The sequence below is a fragment of the Hemitrygon akajei genome, chromosome 1 (assembly GCF_048418815.1).
Source record: "Hemitrygon akajei chromosome 1, sHemAka1.3, whole genome shotgun sequence".
In the NCBI taxonomy this organism is placed as follows: Eukaryota; Metazoa; Chordata; class Chondrichthyes; order Myliobatiformes; family Dasyatidae; genus Hemitrygon; species Hemitrygon akajei.
The window spans coordinates 88,256,380-88,278,258 of record NC_133124.1 but is presented as its reverse complement, the minus strand read 5'-3'; the positions used below and the strand labels follow the sequence as shown (position 1 = coordinate 88,278,258).

Genomic DNA, 21,879 nt, shown 5'->3' with positions numbered 1-21,879 from the left:
ATAGGCCTATCTGGACAATCAGGTTTGTGGATCTTGGATAGGAGGTAGAAGTGAGCAGAGTGGGGCAGGGGAACTATGGGTTTGGTTGCAGTAGATGGGAGTTCTCCAGTGTTGATGAGGTCACTGGTGTCAGAGACAGTTTTCTGATGGTCTGGAGTGGGGTCCTCTTCAAGGGGTAGCTATGAGGAGGTGTCTGACCATTGCCGCCTGGCATCAGCAAGTTAGAGGTCAGAGTGCCGCACAACAACAGCTCCCCGCTTTGTCTGCGGGTTTGATGGTAAGGTTGGGATAGGTGCAGAGAGAGTGGAGGGCAGTGCATTTCTTGGTTAGTTTCTCCTAGAGGGTTCTGAAGGCTAATTCATTAGATGTATTTGGAGTGGAGCAAGATAAAGGGGAGGGGGGCTTGGAGGCTTTGTAGATCTGCCATGAAACAGGAGCTGAAGCCTTGTCTAGATCAACCATGATCATGGTGAATGGTGGGACAGGTGTGTGGGGCTGAGTGGTCTACTGTTGCTCCTATTTTCTTGCATTTTTACAAGAGAAGGACAGTAGATTTCCTTCGCTCAAGGATTTTGAATAACCAGAATAAATGACAAGAGTCTGGTGACTTCCAGATTACCATTATTCAGTAACTTTTTATTGTGCATTTATTTAGTTAATGGTGTTTAAATTTCTCAGATGCCATGCTAGGCTTTGAACAAGAAGTTTAGTCCGGGCTCAGATTACAGCTGCTGCTCCCCAAATGATCTCTGCTGAGCCAAGATCATAGCACAGTTGGTCATCTGACCACATCACTGGACCTTAATGGCATTTGCACTCACTGTACTTAAGGCAGGAATGAGAACTGTGATAAATTTTGAAGAAAGGATTTACACTTACAGTACAAATGTCACAGACTGATACCACATGGAAACAGGCCCTTTGTCTCACCATATCTGTGCCAGCCATCAGGTACCACTTTGCATTCATCCTACCTTATGCCATTTTTTAAAGTTCTTACAACACTTCCCTTGGATTTTACCATCTGTTCACACACTAGGTGCAATTTACAGTGATCAATTGATTTACTAACCGCACATCTTTGGGATCTGGGAGAAATCCAGAGTACCTGGAGAAACCCAGTGAGAACATGCAAACTCCAGCAACCTGGGTTGAGAATTGAACTCAGTTTACTGGAGCTATGAGGAGGCAGCTCAATCATCCTGCTTCTGTCTGGAAGTGTACTCACTCACTGGCAGTAGTTTTAACAAGGTTTGGAGTAAAGTACTTACAGTGTTAAGTTAAAATTACTAAAGTAACTCTCAGTCAAGGTCAGGACTTGTCCCACTCTATCAATTACTTGATGGCAAACTTGGTTGGAATTGACCATCACCGATATCTGAAGTTAGTAATTTCTGCTTAGCCTTCAGTATCTTTGCTGTATGGCTCTCTGTGGACTAAGTGTATCCTCCTTTAATGTGTCACTTTTTACTGTTGTCCTCTCCAGCGGCGCAATGGACATGACACACCTGTGAAGGAGACCAAAGTGTTGAACCACCGTCGATTCGTAGCTACCTTCATGGTGGCTAACACCATTAAGAGTGACAGTGGCCGCTATCGTTGTGTGATTGAATCGGACAGAGGCTCTGGAGTTTCCAACTATGCAGAGTTAATTGTGAAAGGTTAGTTTACATTTATGTCCCTTTCCTATTCTGCTATATTGTCCACAACAAAAATTGTTACGCTGGATGGAAGAGTTTGATATCGCTGATGAAGCAGTAAAATAATTTTCCACTGAGATTGCTAAGAAAGTAATCAGAACATTGCCTTTGCTTGAACAGAATTTTTTCCAAAACATGGGTATCTTCAATGTTCTCCATAAAATCATCTATGTGATGAAAGGAAAAAAGGACATTAAATATCCTTCCCTTTGAACTCAGTAACTGTGGTATGTTTTGGGAAATATCTGGAGTGTGAAGAAGGATATAAATCAGCTCCAACATGAAGTCAGAGAACTAAAGATATAAAGCTGGAGATATTCAGCAGGTTATGCAGCATCTAAGGAAAAGGAAACAGTGTTAACGATTAGAAACATTAACTGTTTCTGCCTCCACAGATGCTGCCTGACTTGTTGGCTGTCTTCATTGTCTGCTATAATACCAATATGAAAAGTAGTTGTCCTCACTCATCATTACATAGTACTATAGAAATATATCTCAAAGGAATCCATCTGATCCCTGTCTGTCAAGGTTCAAGCCATTTTTCAGTTCTTTATTTGTTATTGCTGTCATATGTCAAGGAATTTGTTGCTTATGGAGAAAGTACAGTACAACATGTAAAATGTCATTGCAAGTTACAATGAATAAAAAAAAGGAATAGTGAGGTAGTGTTCATGGGCACATAGATCATTTAGAAATCTGGAGTTGGAGGGGACAACGCTGTTCCTAAAACACTGAGTGTGCATCTTCAGGTCCTACACCTCCCCCTTGCAATGAAGAGCAGGCATGTCTTGGATGGTGCTGGTCCTTAATGATGGTTGCAGCCTTCTTGAGGCATTGCTTTTTTGAAGATGTCCTCAATGGTGATTATATTTGTATAATGAGCAGTATTGCTTCCTTCAGCGTTTCAGCTAGTGTTTTCCTGACTCCCACCCACCCCTAGTGCAAACATTCCAAAACTCCAATTTACTGCTACTAGCATCCCGAAATATTTACTAGTATTTGTCCCATGGTTATTGAGATCTGTGCTTATGGTATATAGTTACCCTGTGCACATCTTTTTTCTATCAGCCATTATTGTATGCATCAGTGATTCCTGTACATCTCTTCCAAAAGAAAAACAAACACCTGTTTTTATTTTACGTTGCACACTGTCAGAAACTGAGTTATAGTTTACCACAATTTGCTTCTGTAGTGATAGCCCAGGAACTATACTTAGACATGGATTAGTTGTTTGGTATATCAATAAAGACTCTGTGCAAACAGCCATAGAACTGTAATTGTGCATTGCCAGCTTTCAGTGTTATTTCTTTCACACAGTCAGCAACAACCACAACAGAATAGAACATCCCACTCTGACGCATCAGTAGAGTCAGAATCAGGTTTATTATCACCGGCATGTGTTGTGAAATTTGTTAACTCAGCAGCAGCAGTTCAATGCAATACATAATATAGAAGAAGAAGAAAAGAAATTAATAAACAACTAAGTAAATCAATTAAAATATATGTATATTGAATAGATTAAAAATCATGCAAAAACAAACGAGATAATGTTCACGGGTTCACCGTCCATTTAGGAATCAGGTGGCAGAGCTGTTCCTGAATTGCTGAGTGGGTGCCTTTAGGTTTTTGTACCTCCTACCTGATAGTAGTAGTGAGAAAAGGGCATGTCCTGTGTGCTGGGGGTCCTTAATAATGAACGCTGTCTTTCTGAGACACGGACATCTTGAAGATGTCCTGGGTACTTTGTAGGCTAGTGCCCAAGATGGAGCTGACTAGATTTACAACCTTCTGCAGCTTCTTCCAGTCCTGTGCAATCACCCCCTCCCCCCATGCTAGACATAATGCAGCCTGTTAGAATGCTCTCTCCGCAGTACATCTATAGAAGTTTTTGAGTGTTTTTGTTGATATACCAAATCTCTTCGAACTCCTAATGAAGTATAGTCAATGTCTTGCTAATGCTTTACATCATGCCTCCCAATCTAACCTGGAGGCCACAAGCTATCAGAACTGCCACCTCATAAATATGAGATCTTGCTCAATCCTTTCTGTGGGTGCTGTCATGGTTCAAAGTAAATGATTATTTAAGTACATCTACGTCACCATATACAACCCTGCGATTCATTTTGCGGTATACTCAGTAAATCCAAGAATCATAAAAGAATCAATGAAAGACTGCACCCAACAGGACAGAAAAACAACCAACATGCAAAAGACAACAAACTGTGCAAATACAAAAGGAAAAAGAAATAATAATAAAAAATATATAATCAATAAATATCGAGAACATGAGATGAAAAGTTCTTGAAAATTAGTCCATAGGTTGTGAGAATAATTCAGTGATGAGGCAAGTGAAGTTGAGTGAAGTTATCCCCTCTGGTTCAAAAGCCTGATGGTTAAAGAGTAATAATTGTTCCTTAACCTGGTGTGTGTGACCTGAGGCTCCTATACCTTCTTCCTGATGGCAGCAGCAAGAAGAGAGCATGGCCAGGAAGGTGGGGGTCTCTGAATTCAGATGCTGCTTTCCTACAAGAGTGCTCCTTGTAGATGTGCTTAATAGTGGGAAGGGCTTTACCTGTGATGGACTGGGCTGTATCCATTACTTTTTATAGGATTTTCCATTCAAGGGCATTGCTGTTTGCATACCAGGCTGTGATGCAGCCTGTCAATATTCTCTCCACCGCACATCTAACACATCTATAAAAGTTTTTCAAAGTTTTAGAAGTCATGACAAATCTTTGCAGACTTCTGAGGAAATAGAGGCACTGCAATACTTTCTTCATAATTGCACTTACATGCTGAGCTCAGGAAAGGTCCTCTAGAATGATAACATCAAGGACTGGCTCCTCCTGAAGTCAATAATCAGCTCCATAGTCTTTCTGACAATGAGTTGTTGTGACACCGCTCAGCCAGATTTTCAATCTCCCTCCTATATGCTGATTCACCATCATTTTTGATTTGGTCAATGACAGTGGTGTCATCAGCAAACTTACATATGGCATTGGAGCTGTGCTTAGTCGCATGGTCATAAATGTAAAGCGAATAGAGCAGAAGCCTTGTCGTACACCAGGCTGATGGAGATTGTCAGGAGATGGTGTTGCCAATCCAAGCTGACCAGGCTGATGGAGATTGTCAGGAGATGGTGTTGCCAATCCAAGCTGACTGGGGTCTGTAAGTGAGGAAATCAAGGATCTGATTGCACAAGGACAGATTGAGGCCAAAGTTTTAAAGCTTATTGATTAGTTTTGAGGGAATGGTAAAGTGTGCAAGTTTCCCTCTGACCATGTGGTTTCCATCTGGTATTCTGATTTCCTCCTGTAACTCAACCAAATGTGGGTTGATATTGGTCATGGTAAGTGCCCCGAGTTTGTAGTGAGTGGTAGAATTTGGTAGTTGATGGGAATGTTGGGAGAATAAAAGATGATATTAATATGGGATTACTGAAAATGGGTGTTTAATGATCAATGAGCACTTGATGGGTTGAAAGGCCATTTCCTGTCCTGTTGAACAATACTGTGGTCAAAGTGGTATTCCTTTTATAAAATCTTTCGTAGAAAAGCACAGCAAAGGAATGGAGAGTCTTAGAATGGAAATTTCAGAGCATTAGACCCAGGCAGACAGAGGTATGACCATCTGTGAGAAAGTGATGGAATGTTTGACAGTTCTGTAAGATGGAAGACAAAGATATAGTGTGCCATGGCAGAAATATATTATCAAGAAACCTTTGTTAGAACAACTGGTGCTGTTTGCTTTGACAGCACTTTGTTTCTGGCAGTTATTGCTCTCTTGAATGTCAGAAATAATTTCGTTATTTGACTAAAAATTTGGGACATGCTGTAGGAGTGGCATCAAAATTAATGGTAGAATCAAGTATCATTGTACATTGGATCATCGGGAATTTATTTCAACTAGGTTAAGGATGCCCACCCTTGGTGCTAATCAGCATACATCACAAATTGGATTTGAAATAGCTTTTAAATATAGCCTCTGTTAGACCTCATGATGCTTTATAAACACGGTGCACTGGCATTGTGTTTGATTGCATTCATTCTTCCGCATCTTATTTACCTGGGGTGGAGGGACGGGGAGGGGGTGACATGCAGAAGTCACTTAACCTCTGCTTCATCTTGGCCTTCACATTTCTGGATGGAAGAAGCATGTTTTATATCCAAAGTGTGTCTCAATGGAGGTTTGTGATGGAAGAGGTATAGAGTTGCACCATCACAAAACCCATTTGCTCAGACTAAGCTCCTTGGTTGGCTTTTTATTGTGGAGATGGTTAGGAAGAGGTTGGTGATAGAGAGAAGGGAGGGGAAAGGAGATTGGTGGTGGAAAGGAACATCATACTCCACTTCTATGTAGAGCAATATTTCTCTTCTGTAATGCTACAGTGCAGTTTGTGGAGCCACTGCCTCAAAACTCCAGAGACCCAGGATCAATCCTAACCCAGGGCTGTGTGGAGTTTGAAATTTCTTCCAAAAGCTGCAATGGTTGTCTCCCATTTAAAGTCTATAAGATACAGCAGCAGAATTGGACCTTCAAGTCTGCTCCGCCACTTAAACATGGCTGATTTTTACACCCCAGCTCCTGCATTCTTCCCCTAACCCTTAAGCCCCTCACAACCAATGACTTGGCTGCACATTCCTTTTGTGGTAACAAATTCTACAGATTCTACACCCACTGGATGAAGAAGTACCTCCTAGTCTCAGTTTTAATGGGATGTAACACACACAAAATGCTGGAGGAACTCAGCAGGCCAGGCAGCATCTATGGACAAGAGTAAACAGTCATTGTTTCGAGCTGAGACCCTTCATCAGGACAAGAAAAAGAGAGATTAGAAAACAGAGTAAGAAGTTGAGGAAGGAGAGGAAGAAGTACAAGGTAGTAGGTGATAAGTGAAACCTAGAGAGGGGGAGGGGTAAAGTATAGAGCTGGGAAGTTGACTGGTGAAACAGATAAAGGGCTGGAGAAGGAGGGACCTGATATAAGAAGACAGAGGCCGTGGAAGAAAGGGAAGGGGAAGGAGCACCAGAGGGAGTTGATGGGCAGGTAAGGAGATAGGTGGAAGAGGGAAAAGAGAATGGGGAATGTTGAAGGAGAACGGGGGGGGGGGGGGGCAATTCCCAGAAGTTCAAGAAATCGATGTTCATGCCATCAGGTTGGTGGCTACCCAGATGAAATATAAGGTGTTGCTCCTCCAGCCTGAGTTGGCATCATCACGGCGGTAGAGGGGGCTGTTGGAGGAGCAACACCTTGTATTCTGCTGTGATAAGGCCACACTCAGGTTGTATTTCCCACACTACCTTGTACTTCTTCCTCTCCTCCCCTCACCTTCTTACTCTGACTTCTAATCTCTCTTTTTCCCAGTCCTGATGTCGGGTCGCGACCCAAAACATTGACTGTTCACTCTTTCCATAGGTGCTGCCTGGCCTGCTGAGTTCCTCCAGCATTTTGTGTGTATTACTTTGATTTCCAGCATCTGCTGATTCTCTCTTGTTTTTAAAGAGATGTGCCTTTATTCTGAGGCTTTTCCTGTTCTTATAATGGAAACATATTCTTCATATCCACTCTATCCACTCCCTTCAGTATTTGAGAGGTTGCTGCTTCCTGCACCCATGCTGAGCTCATCAATTTCATCAACTTTGCCTCTAACTTTCACCCAGCCCTTAAGTTCACTTGGTCCATCTTGGACACTTCTCTCCCCTTTCTTGATCTCTCAGTCTCCATCTCTGGAGACAGACTATCCACTGTCATCTTCTACAAACCCACTGACTCCCATAACTATCTTGACTATACCTCTTCCCACCCTGCCCAGTGCAAAAATGCCATTCCCTATTCCCAGTTCCTCCATCTCTGCCACATCTGCTCCCAGGATGAGGATTTCCGTTCCAGGACTTCTCAAATGTCCTCTTTCTTTCAGGATCGTGGTTTCCCTTCTGGCGTCATCAAAGATGCCCTCACCCGCATCTCCTCCACCACCCGCACTTCAGCCCTTAACCCATCCTCCCGTCACCACAACAGGGACAGGGTTCCCCTTGTCCTCACCTACCACCCCACCAGCCTCCGGATCCAACACATTATCCTCCGCAACTTCCGCCACCTTCAACAGGACCCCACCACCCAGCACATCTTCCCCTCACTACCCCTCTCAGCTTTTCGAAGGGATTGTTCCCTCCGCGACTACCTGGTCCACACGTCCCTCCCCACAGAACTCCCACCTGGAACTTATCCCTGCAAGTGCAAATGCTACACTTGTCCCCACACCTCCCCCCTTACCACCATTCCGGGCCCCAGACAGTCCTTCCAGGTGAGGCAACACTTCACCTGCGAGTCTGCTGGAGTCATCTATTGCATCCGGTGCTCCCGGTGCAGCCTCCTCTACATCGGCAAGACCCGACGCAGATTGGGGGACCGCTTCATCGAGCACCTACGCTCTGTCCGTCACAATAGACAGGACCTCCCGGTTGCCTCTCACTTCAACTCTGCCTCTCATTCCCATCTAGATATGTCCATACATGGCCCCCTCTACTGTCATGATGAGGCCAAACTCAGGTTGGAGGAGCAACACCTCATCTACCGTCTGGGTAGCCTCCAGCCTGGTGGAATGAACATTGAATTCTCCAATTTCCGGTAATTCCCTCCCCCTCCCCCTTCCCCTATCCCAGGTCCCTCTCTGCCTCTCTCCCCTTTCAACTTTCTACTTCTTTATCTCTACAATTCTTTCATGCTTATCCCCTCCCCCTCCCCCCTTTATCTTTCCTCTGATTGGTTTTCCACCTGGCGCCCCTAGGCCCTCCCCCCTCCCCATCTCTATTACTGGGCTTCGGCCCTCTCTTCCCCCCCATTCCTGATGAGGGGTCCGGCCCGAAACGTTGGCTACTCTTTTCTCACGGATGCTGCCTGGCCTGCTGAGTTCTTCCAGCGTTGTGTACGTATTGCAAAAAGATACTCTCCTCACACTTCTGGAATCCATGGTGTACACGCCTAAAGATATCAAATGCTCCTCATTTGATAAGCCTTTCATTTCTGGGATCATTCTTGTGAAACTCCTCTGGACCCTCTCAAGGGCCCATTTTCTACGATACGGAGCCCAAAATTGCTCACGATCTTTCAAATGTGGTTTGACCCTTGCCTCATAAAGCCCAGCAGTACATCTTTGCTTTATGTTCCATTCCTCTCACAGTCAATGCTAACATTGCTTTTTGCCTTCCTTACTACAGACACAGTCTGTAAGTTGTATGGGTTGGCAAGTTAACTGGTCTCTATAAACTGACCCTAGTGCGTAAGTGAGCGGTAGAATCTGGTGGGAGTTGATGAAAATATGGTGAGAATAAAATGGGATGAACATAGAATAAAAGTAAATGGGTATTTCACAGTCACTGCGTACTCAGAGACCAAAGGGCCTGACTCAGAGCTGGAAGACTGAAATGGTAATGGGATCAGCCTTGATCTTTCAGTGAAGCAAGAAATGTGCAGCAAACAAGGCAGATATAATGCTAACATTTCCCTAAGCCTTCAGCTCACAGCAGTTGAGACTATTGCTATTACCAGTTAGAGGCCAGTGATATAATTGACATGATTGTAAACAGGCAAGCGCATGTGGCCCATAATGGTTGTCTGCCTGTATGTGTGGTGTCTATAACTAATTCGGATACATAGAATACTACATGTATTTAAACAATGTTGAGAGAGCTCATTTCTATGTATTAATGAGAGACAAAATGTGCATCCCATATTAAGTCAGTCTGATTGGGAGCTGTTTGAATGGATTGAAAACTTGGATTTTTTTGCATGAAGTTCTGAGAAGTATATCTCCAGTCTCTCTGACTTAACTTGTTAAAATTCTCAATCTTGACAAAGTCAAAGTCAAAATCAAGTTTACTTTCAGCGGCATCATAGGTACAGAATACCATATAAGAAAAAATATAAAATAAACAAATTATGCACATTTTTTACAAGAAGGGATGTATTTAGAACAAACAAAAGAAAGTCCTCAGACATATTCAACTTCAACTGCAGAAATGAAAGGTTGAATGACTGTAAGTACACCAGCACAGATCTCTGTTAGATAATGCTGCATACACTAGATGCCTTTCATGGATTCATTCCCTTGAATGATGCCCAGATGTTGGCTTCAGAGACTGAGATTACAGGATCATCTGGTGATGGGGTATTGTGTGGGTGTGTCATAGTTCTTCTCATCAAAGCATACATAATAGGCTCATCTGCAAGTGATGGGTTGCTAGTTACCATTTATATTCAAGTCATGGAATCATCAATTATGGAAACAGCCTTGTCAGCCAGCTGACTCCACACTATTTCTACACTAACCCTATCTGATTCTCCCCACATTCTCATTAACTCCTCAAATTTCACCATTCACTACCACAATAGGGAGAATTTACAGTGGCCAATTAATCCACCAATTTGAATGTCAGAATCCAAATTAGGGTTATTATTGTTGCATTTGTCGTGAAATTTGCTGTTTTGGGGAAGCAGTACAGTGCAAGAAATTATTGTAACAATAAAAGAGAAATGTGCCAAGGATAAAGAATGTGTTGGTATTCATGGGTTCATGTGCCATTCAGAAATCTAATGGCAGAGGAGAAGAAGTTGTAATGTTGACTGTGGGTCTTCTGACTCCTGTACCTCCTCCCTGATGGTAGTAATGAGAAGTGGGCGAGAGTCCTTAATGGTGGATGCCAGTTTCTAGAGATAACCTCATGTGAAGATGTTCTCAAACCCATAGTTTTATAGGATGCATTGTTTGTGAAGGTACCTTGGGATATTTGGCTTTGCTAAAAGTGCTATATAAATGTGTGTTGCTTGGATTTGTTTTCAATGTATTTGACTTCACGAAGTTAGTTACTATTATAAAGGTGATTTATTGAGAACATAAAGTCTATGCACATTTGAATGACTTAATGGGCTAAGTGCAAAATGCAAATTAGCATTAATTCTACAGAAGTGTCATTTTAATTGAGATGACAGATTGTATTTCCTCTTTTACAACACTACGTGCACCTGGAAAGGATTTATTTGACTGTAATGTACTTTGAAACATAAATTTCCGGGAGAAGATGGCGCCAGCAAACAATGCGACCAAGGGCGACATCCATCAGATAGTTCACGAAACAATTTTTTCACTTCCTTTACATCTTCATTTTCTTTCAAATGTGGTTCTGTTACTGTTGGAGCCTCCAATCTACATTTTGGTGGTGCGTTTTTGGGCTGATTGAGCAATCTGGCACTTGGCTGTCTCTGAGGAAGTTCAGTGAGGCCTCCAGCAAAGCATGTGGCCTCGAGGCTAAGAAGCCTAGACATGGGGTGTGAGCCCATGATCAACCCCGTTTCTCACTGATCTCCCTAATGAAAGCATCAAGAGAGATTGAAATCATTGAGGTGAGAGTGGAAGGCAAGCGGGTGCTCAGTGCCATCTACCAGCATCTTGCTTGCTCGCCCCAGAGGAAGGTTACTGTTTTCAAATGGTTCTTCTCTTCCCCCCCTCCCCTCCCCCTCCCCCTCTCCCCATCCCCCTCTCCCCATCCCTCTCTCCCCCACCTCTCTCCTCACCACCCCTCTCCCTCTCACCCCCCTCCCTCACACCCTCCCCCCACCCCTCCTCTCCTCCCCCTCCCCTCTCTCTCCCCCTCTAGCTTCTCAACCCCCACCCCTACTCTCCCCCCTCTCTCCCTACTCTTCCCCCCTTGTATTGGGCAATGTGTAGACAATGCAATTTGTGGATTAGACTCTGCAGTTCATGTTATGATGTTTTTCCTGTTTTTTTGTTGCTACTTTGGACAATTTTGGCCTGCAGGTAACGAAAGTCACAGCACTAGATTGAACTGAACCAAATACACTTGCACTTTTTCAATTTTGTGTTTTATATTGTTTCTGTTCATTTCGTTGCCGTTTGCATGGTTTGATTTTTTTTTCTTGTGTATTGGCGGGTGGGGTGTTTGATGTTTTACTTTGAATGGGTTCCATGGTTTTCTATGTTTTGTGGCTAACTGTGGGAAGATGAATCCCAGGGTTGTATACTCCATACATACTTGGATAATAAATATTCTTTAAATCTTTGAATTTATCTTCTGGTTTCTTTGTTCTGTTGGGGTGGAGTAGATCATGAATATTGTTGTTCCCCCTTTGCTGGAATAAACAATGGTTCTGATTGCCATTTTGTGTCTACAGATGGGATGAATGCGTCTAAGGATGCCAGATGGCAAATGAGTGTTATGCCAAGTTGCTTGCCATTTCTTTATCAGTGTGTTCGTTAGAAGGCAACCAATGAGTGCTAGAGGGCAATGATTAGCGATAGAGGTTCCCTTACTGCATTTGGTGCACACAATGTGGTCGCCATTGCAACCAGCCACCAACTGGGTGACTGTCTTGCAGAATAGCTCAGTCAGACTGCAAGTTCCAGTCTCCTGACTCTTCAATTCTACGTTCCACTTTATTCTGTTCTCTTGGTTGTCAGCCTCGTCCAGTCTTCTGATGATGTCTACTGTCAGCATCTCATCTTCAGTACATTGAATAAATATTGGAGTTAGCAATTTTAGTTGGCTGTTTTTGTCCCTCTCCCTCCACACGTGAGTATTTGTCAGCTTTAATTTGTTTCTTTTTCTCTCTTCTGTCTCCTGTGATGAATTTTAAAGTAATTGTCACTTTGGCATCTTTGGTTGTTACTCTGCCAATGATACACTTTCAGTTGTATCCATTGCTAGAACAGTAAACATGCTTGATTTCTTAATTTTTCATTTTTCATGAAGGCTCCACCTGAAATGATTGCTCTGTTTCTTACCCCATAGACACTATTTGACTAGTTGAGCATTTTCATTTTCGTTTTGGATTACCAGCATGTGCAGCTTTTTGCTCTAATTGAAACTTGCATGATGTGTTTACCTCCTCATTACTGGGAGGAGAATTTTGTTTTCCCTATACTTTGAGGATGCTCTCATCAAGTGACAAGAAAACAAAGTAATTCAGAAAATAAAAATAGAGTGGAATAATCATCATAATGGGAATGCTATATTACCCAATCAAAATGTTCAAAATTTTAAATGTGATATTATAAAGTGATTTAGAAAATAGTAGCTAACATGGATAATTTACTTCAAGGAGGACTTTATATTACCCTATCAAAGTGTGAAAAAATGCTAAGGATAATGAGCTGCAAGGAGAGAAGCCATTAAGCTGGAAAGAGTACAGAGGAAATTAATGAGGATATTGCCAAGACTCAAGGGGCTGAGTTATGGAGAGAGCTTGAGTAGGTTGGGACTTTTCAGATTGGAGCGTAGGAAAATGAGGGGTGATCTTAAGAGGAATATAAAATTATGAGGACATAGATAAAGTGATTCCACACAACCTGCTTTTGTGTTGAGGAATCAAGCACTAGAGGACATGGATTTAAAGTGGTAATACCCAAAGAGTGGTTAGTATATGCAATGAGCAGTCAGAGGAAGTGGTTGAAGTATGTGCATTAACAGCATTTAAAAAGGTGGTTGGACAGGTATAGGGATAGGAAAAGTTTGGAAAGATATGGGTCAAATGGGAGCAGGTTAGAGTGGAATATTGGTCAGCATAGACCAAAATTTATAATCAAAGAGGTAACCTATATGTCACCATATACTACTCCGGCATTCATTTTCTTGTGGGCATTCACAATAGACAAAGAAATACAATAAAATGACAAGTAACCAATGTGCAAAAGAAGACAAACTGCCCAAGAGCAGTAAAAAGTAAATAAATAAATAATACTGGAACATGAGTTGTAGAGTCCTTGAACATGAGTCTGATTGTGTTCTGTCATCAGTTCAGTATTGTGAGTGAAGTTATCCACGTTGGTTCAGGAGCCTGATTGTTGACAGGTAGTAACTGTCCCTAAACGTGGAGGTATGGAACCTAAGGCTCATGTTCCTCCTCCTGATGGTAGCAGTGAGAAGAGAGCATGGCCTGGATGGAGGGGTTCCTTGATAATGGATGCTGCTTTCTTGTAGCAGTGTTCTTTGTAGATGTGTTATTCTTGGGATAACCTGTGCTGTAAACACCAGTTTTCATTCCTGGGTGTTGGTGTTTCCATACTAGGCTGTGATGCAACCAGTCAGGATACTCTTCTTAGCCATTCTGCAGATGTTTGTCCAAGTTTTTGATCCCATGCTGGATCTTTGCAAACTTCTAAGAGAGTAGAGATGCTGCCATACCTTCTTTGAAATGCCACTAATGTGCTGGTCCTAAGACAGGCCCTTTGATATGATAATGCCCAGGAATCTAAAGTTAGTATTCCACCTCCGATACTCTAATGAGCACTGGCTTATGAACCCCTGATTTCTTCCTCCTGTAGTCAATAATCAGCTTTTTGGTTTTGCTGATGTTGAATGAAAGATTGTTGTTCTGGCACCATTCAACCAGATTTTCAATCTTCCTCCTATATGTTGAATCATCACCATGTTGAATTTGGCCACAACAGTTTCAGCCCAAGACTCTTCATCAGGACTTTAAAGGAAGGGGGAGGAAGCCAGAATATGAAGGTGGGGGAAAAGGGAAGGAATGCGAACTCGAAGGTGATAGGTGTAGCCAGGTAAAGGGGGAGGGAACATGGAGGTGAAAAGTGGAAGATGTAAATGTCTGAGCAAGAAGGAATCTGATAGGAGATGAGAGTGGGCCATGGGAGAAAGGGAAGGAGGGACATAATCCAGACTGTTAGCATCAAATGAGAGGGAAAAATGTAGAAAATAGTCGTGCTTCAAACAAAACTTGAAATTAGAAGGAATTTTAAACAAATATTTATGGAACAGAAAAATGTAAACTACTGGAAGACATCCAGAAGCTTTCCTGCTGAGAGAACGGGGCTAAGATTTTGGATCAATGACCTTTCACCTTGAAGACATGGAATAGATTTTCTGGCAGAATAAAATGTTGCTGTTGCATGATTTAACTCATTTAAAAAAAATTAAATTTGGGGGATGTAGTTAAGGAGTATTAGCAAAGTTAGAATAGCTGAAAGCTGCCTGTGGCATCCTAACTCCATGTATTAACAGACTTATGGAAGGGGTTGGAATATATAATAAAAGTTAAATGTTATATGGTGCTTTGAGTAATCAAAAAGTGGAGCTTGCATCTAGAGGGAAGAATATAGTCGACATGGGCATGTATGTTTAAGGGGCTGTTTCTGTGCTAAATGACTCCATGATGAGTGAAAGGGGTTGCAAGTTACCTTGAAAAAAGTAACAAGTTATATGGGATTACACTTTGAAATAAAGTGCCAAGAGAGGAAAAGTTATGTTGGATATTTTTGGTAACTACATCTGTGACTCTTATCAATACAAAATAGGAGTAAAACAGAAAATGCTGGGTGTACTCAGGAGGTCAGGCAGCATCTAGGCAAAGGGAAATGATGGTTCCGGTTGAAGCTTTGACAGAAGGATCTTTGATTTGAAGCATTAACTAGATGCTGCCTGAACTGCTGAATATTTCCACCATTTTATTTTTAGAATTTCAGACTTCCAGAATCTGCATTATTTTTTCTGGTATTTTAATATGTTTGAAATTGTTTTTCTGTTTCCATTGAAGAAATAGACTTTTCCAATTCCTTGTTTAAACTGTTGTAATAGAGAAGTGCCTGGGAACATTTTGTGGTGGGTGCTGATCTGAAGATAAGGAACAAGATGAATACCTCTCAAAATAAGATGATTTTCACTACCTTCCTGGTGTGGTACTTACTAATTTTGAAGTCTGCCTAGTTACCAGGGAACCTTTCATTGCACCTCATTTAAGTTGATTGTATACTTCATGGATGGCATTGCAAGTCTAAAGGTGCAAAGATGTAGATTTGCAAGTTAACGTGTTATGATGGAGGAGCAACCTCTAAATAGAAAGGAATACTGTATATATTGTGTTCCATTGTCAGCCTCAGTTAACACTTGCAATTTATGTTAGGATGACAGTCATCACTATATAAAAAAAGAAAGTGATACTTAGAGTTTATTCAATGCAGGCAACAGTAGTATTCCATAATGATCACTGACATTACACTTAATTTCTATAAACGATTGGGATATTGGAGTAAGTAAATTAGTATCTCAGTTTGTTGGTGATGTCAAACAAAGAGACTCAGCTAACACTGAGGAAGAATGGAATATAATTAGGAAACCTATAGATAGCTAATAACGTGGGAAATTAAGGTCACCATTGAAAAAGGTGAGATAATAAGATAAATAGAAATATCAGCTGAACTTCATAAAATAAAGAAAGATCAAATGGGAAAGAAGAGCAAAGGGTCCAGTGTGAATTTATGAACAAATTATTAATCATAGCAGTGCTGAACAATTCAAAACGGTAACAAATTATTGGGGATTACTCCCAAGAAATAAAGTGTCCAGAAAGGAAAAAATTATGTTGGACACTTTTTTAGTAACCTCATCAGGTTAAGTAATCTGTATGGTTCCCATTTCCATGGCGTTAGTAAGAATGTAGAAATACTAAAGAAACTGTAGAAATAAATTTGCAGGAATGGTACTGTTTTTTTAAATTATGCAGTTCTATACAGAGGACTTAGGCACATATACAGTATATAGCTAAGATGCACAGTACTGTAGTAATTTTATGTATTCATCTGCACTGCCGCTGCAAAAAAAACCAAATTTTATGACATGTGAGTGATGATGGACCTAATTCTGATATGGGTCTCTGTTGTGGACTGAGTGGGAAGGGGAGAAGGGAGAGGAGAATCATGGTTGGGAAAATTGGAAGTGAGCAGGGAGGGAGTTGGAAGAACTGGAGAGACATTCTGTAAGATCAACAAACCAATTGTTTGGAATCAAATGACAAACTTGCTCTGCACTCCACATTGACAACTAGAGTACTGCACAAAAGTCTTAGGCACATATATATATATATAGCCTGTAAAGTATATGAAAATTTGGCAGGGGCAAAGGATGTTGGGAATGGTGAGGGTGGAGCTCCACGGGAGGGGTTTAGGACAGCTAGCAGAGAAGGAATGCCAGGATGGTGGATGGCACACCCAGACCTGAGACACCAAGCAAGGTCATTTGATTCCAAACAATTGTGCAAAAGTCTTAGGCACTCTAGCTGTAAACAGTATATATGCCCAAGACTTTAGCACACTACTGAAGCTGTTTGGAGAATTAAGACAGATTGGGATCCTTTTCTATAGAAAACAGGAGAAATGGTGGAATTTTGACACAGGCGTATTGCCACTATAAGTTGTGTTATATGTTTCTTCACAGGAGAATCTTAAAAGCAGGGGTGATAAACAATGGGGGCTAGATATTGAGATCAGTATCAAGTACTGAGATGTAATGGACTCTGTTATATTAATTCACCCTAGAATCAGAGCATAAATCATAGAACAATACAGTAAAGAAACGGGCCCTTTGTCCCTGATGTCTGTGTCGAACAAGATGCAAAGTTAAACTAAAGCCCTTCTGCCTGCAGATGACCGATATCCCTCCATTCCTTGAATATTTTATCTAAAAACATCATAAAAACTACTCTGGCTGTGAGATGAATGAATATCCTGCCACATCCGCCACCTCATCACTAGGACAGCGAGCAGGTTACTGTTTAGTTTTGTGTGCTGAGCATTTTGCATTATATTTTGTTAACCTGTTCGTAATAGTGTTTTGGTTTATGTGAAATGTGTAATATGTATTATGGGATGTTGTTTTATTTGGGTGTACATATGTACATTCAGATGACAATAAACTTAATTTGAACTGAAGGCTATTTCCTTTTACCATCACCCTGGCAGCCTGTTGTGGACAGCTCTGTGTGTTGCTCAGCATGCTGGCCTATACCCTTTCCTAAGTGTCCATGTCCTTCCTGTAATGGAACAGATTCATAGAATAGCATGGAATTATTGAGTCAAACAGCAGAGAAACACACCACACACAACTGCAAATTCATTCCCTTCTGATGCTAATCTAACTCACTTTTCATTGCTACAACTAAATCAGCTTCTGCTGCTACTCCTGGCAATGCATTCCAGATTCTATAACAAAATTTCTCTTATCACTGTTGGGTTTTTGCCGATTTTCTCCTTTCTATATCCCTAAACTCTTGACTCCTCTGCCAATGGGTGTGAAAATAACTCCCCCTCAGAACTGCTCTAAACATCCAACCCTAAACCAATGCCTATAAAAAAACTTCTTAAGATCTTGGCATTTTATCACAGATTATAAGGTAGACATGACTCAGGTAAAGTCAGCAGTGTGACTTAGCCATTAGCGGTTCAGCTACTCCTTGTTAAACAAGAAGTTTAAAATCAATGATCATGTATAAAGTGTAGAAGTGCAAATCAGCTTATGAATTCTGTGCTGATTTGTCTTAGTGAAGATTACAACTGTGCAGGGGATCAGGTTATCATTGACATCAAATTCCAGTTTTCCAGAATTCATTGTGGCAGATGTTGTCAGTATCAACAGCAGTGATGGTGAGCTGTCAGTTTTAGTGTCAATATGACTGCAAGTTCTAGGCCATGGTATTTAATAATAATCCAGTAGGGAATAAATGTTTTATTTTATTTATTGATTGTAAATAAGTTGGTTTTAAAGAATGTAGTTAAAGTGCAACAATGAGCTCAGAATATCTCAGCCTGGAATTTAGTCTGCCTGTAGTTTTGATATGAAAATACTTAGTAGAGACTTCCTATTATTTTATCAGTTTCATTTCACCAATTCCACTGCCTCTGATATTCAATCCCTATTATATGACCTGTAAACATTTTAAAGTTTGAACGAACTGTAACATACACTCTGTAATGTGTTAAGCTTTTGGGACAAATATGAATCAATAACAAGATGGAAAATGAATGTTAAGATCCTCAAAGCCAAGCTTCATGCTGTGTTTTTATTAGGGAAGTAAACACCAGCTGCATTGTTCAATACATATTCAATTTCTTCCTGGACCATAATTGTTGAAATATGCTGCCATTGTCTTTCCTCTAAGATTTATGTATGTTATTGTTTCAAATACATACATAGAAAATCACAGAGAAATCAATATGTATGGCATGGCTGGTCATCACCATGTAGTACACCAGCTGTCACACTTCTAGCATGGTAATATTTTTCTCCCCCTCTCTCTCTCCACCTACTTTCTGTTATTAGATCTTTCCAATATGGTAAATTCTTTTCTTTCCTGCAATATTTTTTCCTGTATCTTAGTTATTCTTTTTTTCATTTTTTGTTTTTTTTTTTAGTTTTTCATTTATTCTTCTTTTTCTGTCCCTTCAATGTCTTTCTTGGGCTGAGATACAGCTGCACCTCTGGCAGGAAGTCTCGGTGCTGGGTTTCCACCCAAAGCCTCAATAGTTTCTTTACCCCTGTAGGTGCTGCTCAACCTGCTGAATTGCTTCAGAGATTGTCACCTTGAATGTCTTACAAAAAGGTGATTCAGAGTTTAATACAGGCAAGAGTGAAGTGCGGCACGTAGGGAAGTCAAATGAAAGGGGAAGGTGCAAAGTTAATGAGGCCCATAAACAGCATTGAGGTACAGTGAGAGCTTGAGGTTCATGTCAATAGTTCATTGAAAGTAGCTATGTAATGGATAAGGTGGTGAAGAAGGTGCAGAACATGTTTTCCCTTATTAGTAAGGATGTTGAGTATAGGAGTAAGGAAGTCATGCTACAACTACATAAAACTTTAGTCAGACCACACTTGGAGTATTGTGTGTGGTTTTGGGTCATTTATAGGAAGATACAAAAGAGGTTTACCAAAGACATTGCCTGGATTGGAAGGTATGAGCCACCAGGAAAATTTAAACAGATCTTGGGTTGTTCACCCTAGAGTGATGGAAGCTGAGGGAAGCTCAGACAGATGTCTTTATAATTGTAAGAGGCATGGATAGGGTAGACAGTCAGAATCTTTTCCCCAGAGTAGAAATATTAATCACCTGAGAACATGTTTTAAGGTTAGTAAGGTGACGTTTAAAGACGATGTGAAAGTTTTTTACGCAGGAAGTGATAAGTGTCTATACTGTACCAGTGGTAATAGTGGAAGCAGGAAGTTTGATGGAGTCTGAGGCTTTTCGGTAGACATATGAATATGAAGGGAATGGAAAGATATAGATAAAACAAAGGAGGAGGACACATAGTACAAATTAGCAACAAGGTAGGCAGAATATTGTGCTGTACTGCTCTGTGTGCTATGAGATCTCATTGCAACATTGACAAAATTGTCCTCCTTGGCGGTACCACTGAGCAGTTGATTTCCAATAGAATATATGTACTTTGCCCTGAGAACTCAACTGCCAACAGGAAGTATAAAAATACATCCCAATGACAGGATTTCAGAACGATGTAAAAATACAGATTGTGGTGTCCATCTCTTTAAAAGCTGACTTATTGGCCTTAATTCCATGTTTCCACTTACAGCAGCTCCAGTACTAACCTGTGGAATTTATTTCATTCTCTTGTAGACGACAGGGGTAGAATGTTTATGTTGTCACACTGTAGTCATAAATTGAGTAGCATTTAAGGTGAAATAGTGAGGCCCAATACATCTTCAGGGATAGCTACAAATCCTGAGGATTGGATTTACATTTTCCTTACAGTTGAAGAAGGAATATAAGATTCTCTTTCAAGTGGCCAAGGAAAACACCATTAAGAAAGAATCAGAATCAGGTTTATTATCACAGGCACATGTCATGAAATTTGTTAATTTAGCAGCAGCAGTTCAAAGAAGAAGAAGAAAAATAATAATAAAATAATGATAATAAATAAATCGATTACAGTAAGCGTATATTGAATAGATTAAAAATCGTACAAAAAACAGATATAATCTATATTAAAAAAGTGAAGTAGTGTTCACGGGTTCAATGTCCATTTAGGAATTGGATGGCAGAGGGGAAGAAGCTGTTCCTGAATCGCTGAATATGTGCCTTCAGGCTTCGGTACCTCCTACCTGATGGTAACAGTGAGAAAAGGGCATGCCCTGGGTGCTGGAGGTCCTTAATAATGGACGCTACTTTTCAGAGACACCAAGGGCAGGTACAGGTTAAAGTTAGATTTTGAGGTTTGATCGTAATCCATTGCATACAGATTTTGGGCCAAGTTTGCAATGTAAAGTCCCTCAATGACAGCACCTCACTGTGTGCACTGGTGACCAAGTCCAGGGTGTCCCATCCATTTTGTAGATGGAACAGCTTCAATATTCTTGAACAATGTGGTTCAATATTTATACCTGGAATAAAATGTTGTGATTTGCTGACAAGTAATATAAACTAATGTGAGGGGTAAGGATAGGGACTCCAAAATTGGTATCTCTCTTTTTATTCCCCATTTGTTTGGTAAAATTGCTCAGGAATGCATCCAATAGGCGAAGGACACACTGCTGCTGTTCCTTGGACTTTTGTTGAGCTTTGTAATTCAGTTTAAAATTCCACTGGGTTGATCAGCTGATTGGTGTTTATTTTCAGCTTAGCCTTCAGAGAGAAGCGTTCATCCAGCAATCCCTGGAGCCCCAGTAGATATCATTAAGATAATATAGTCATTTTATTTCAGACTGAGGCAAAAGGGAAGTAATCAATTTGGAGCAAAGATGTGATAGGCAAATTGCAATTACATTTTTTTAAATGAGAACAATGAAATAAAGGTGGAATCCTCCCCAGGGTATGTTATGTCTGATTTCCAGGTAATTAGTTAGGGCGCCTCTTTCTGAAAACCTTGATGCAAATTAAAGGAAAGAGAAAATAAATGGATATTACAGAACAGGTGCAAATTTGACAGTAAATCACAGCAGATTAGAGAACAGTTAAAATGTGTGGAAAGATTTTCCTGTGGGACACTTAATCAAGAGTTATATCACAATATGTTCCAGTTCTAATTAAAAGGGCATATGTAAAAATTGCCATGTAGCTGAAGACTGCAGTGAATGGTGTAATGTATGGATCTATTTCCTTTAGAACAATTACGCCCCTCTTAGCACTACATATTCATTGGTTGTCTGCACATGTGCTGTTGTCTACGCATGCACATGTTGTCTATTCTTGCAGCAATGTGAACACACTGGTTAAAGCCATCTCTCGCATACATGCTTTTATTTAATTGATATATAGTTGTGAACAATTACAACAGAGCAGCAATGAGTATGAACCTGAATATTTGAAAATATCACGACCTGCACCGACAATTACGGGACGAGACAGTGAGGGAAGGCCGTCACAC

At 40.9% G+C, this 21,879-nt stretch overlaps 1 protein-coding gene across 14 annotated transcripts in view; it reads left to right on the top strand.

Annotated features, from left to right (window-relative positions):
- The window catches only part of LOC140728571 (receptor-type tyrosine-protein phosphatase mu-like), a 994,862-nt gene that overhangs the window by 429,839 nt on the left and 543,144 nt on the right, over positions 1 to 21,879 (top strand). For all 14 annotated transcript variants that reach the window (XM_073047511.1, XM_073047621.1, XM_073047608.1 and 11 more), the window contains exon 6: positions 1,487 to 1,661. In XM_073047511.1, coding sequence (XP_072903612.1) covers positions 1,487 to 1,661 — 175 coding nt within the window. The remainder of the gene's footprint in view (positions 1 to 1,486; positions 1,662 to 21,879) is intronic.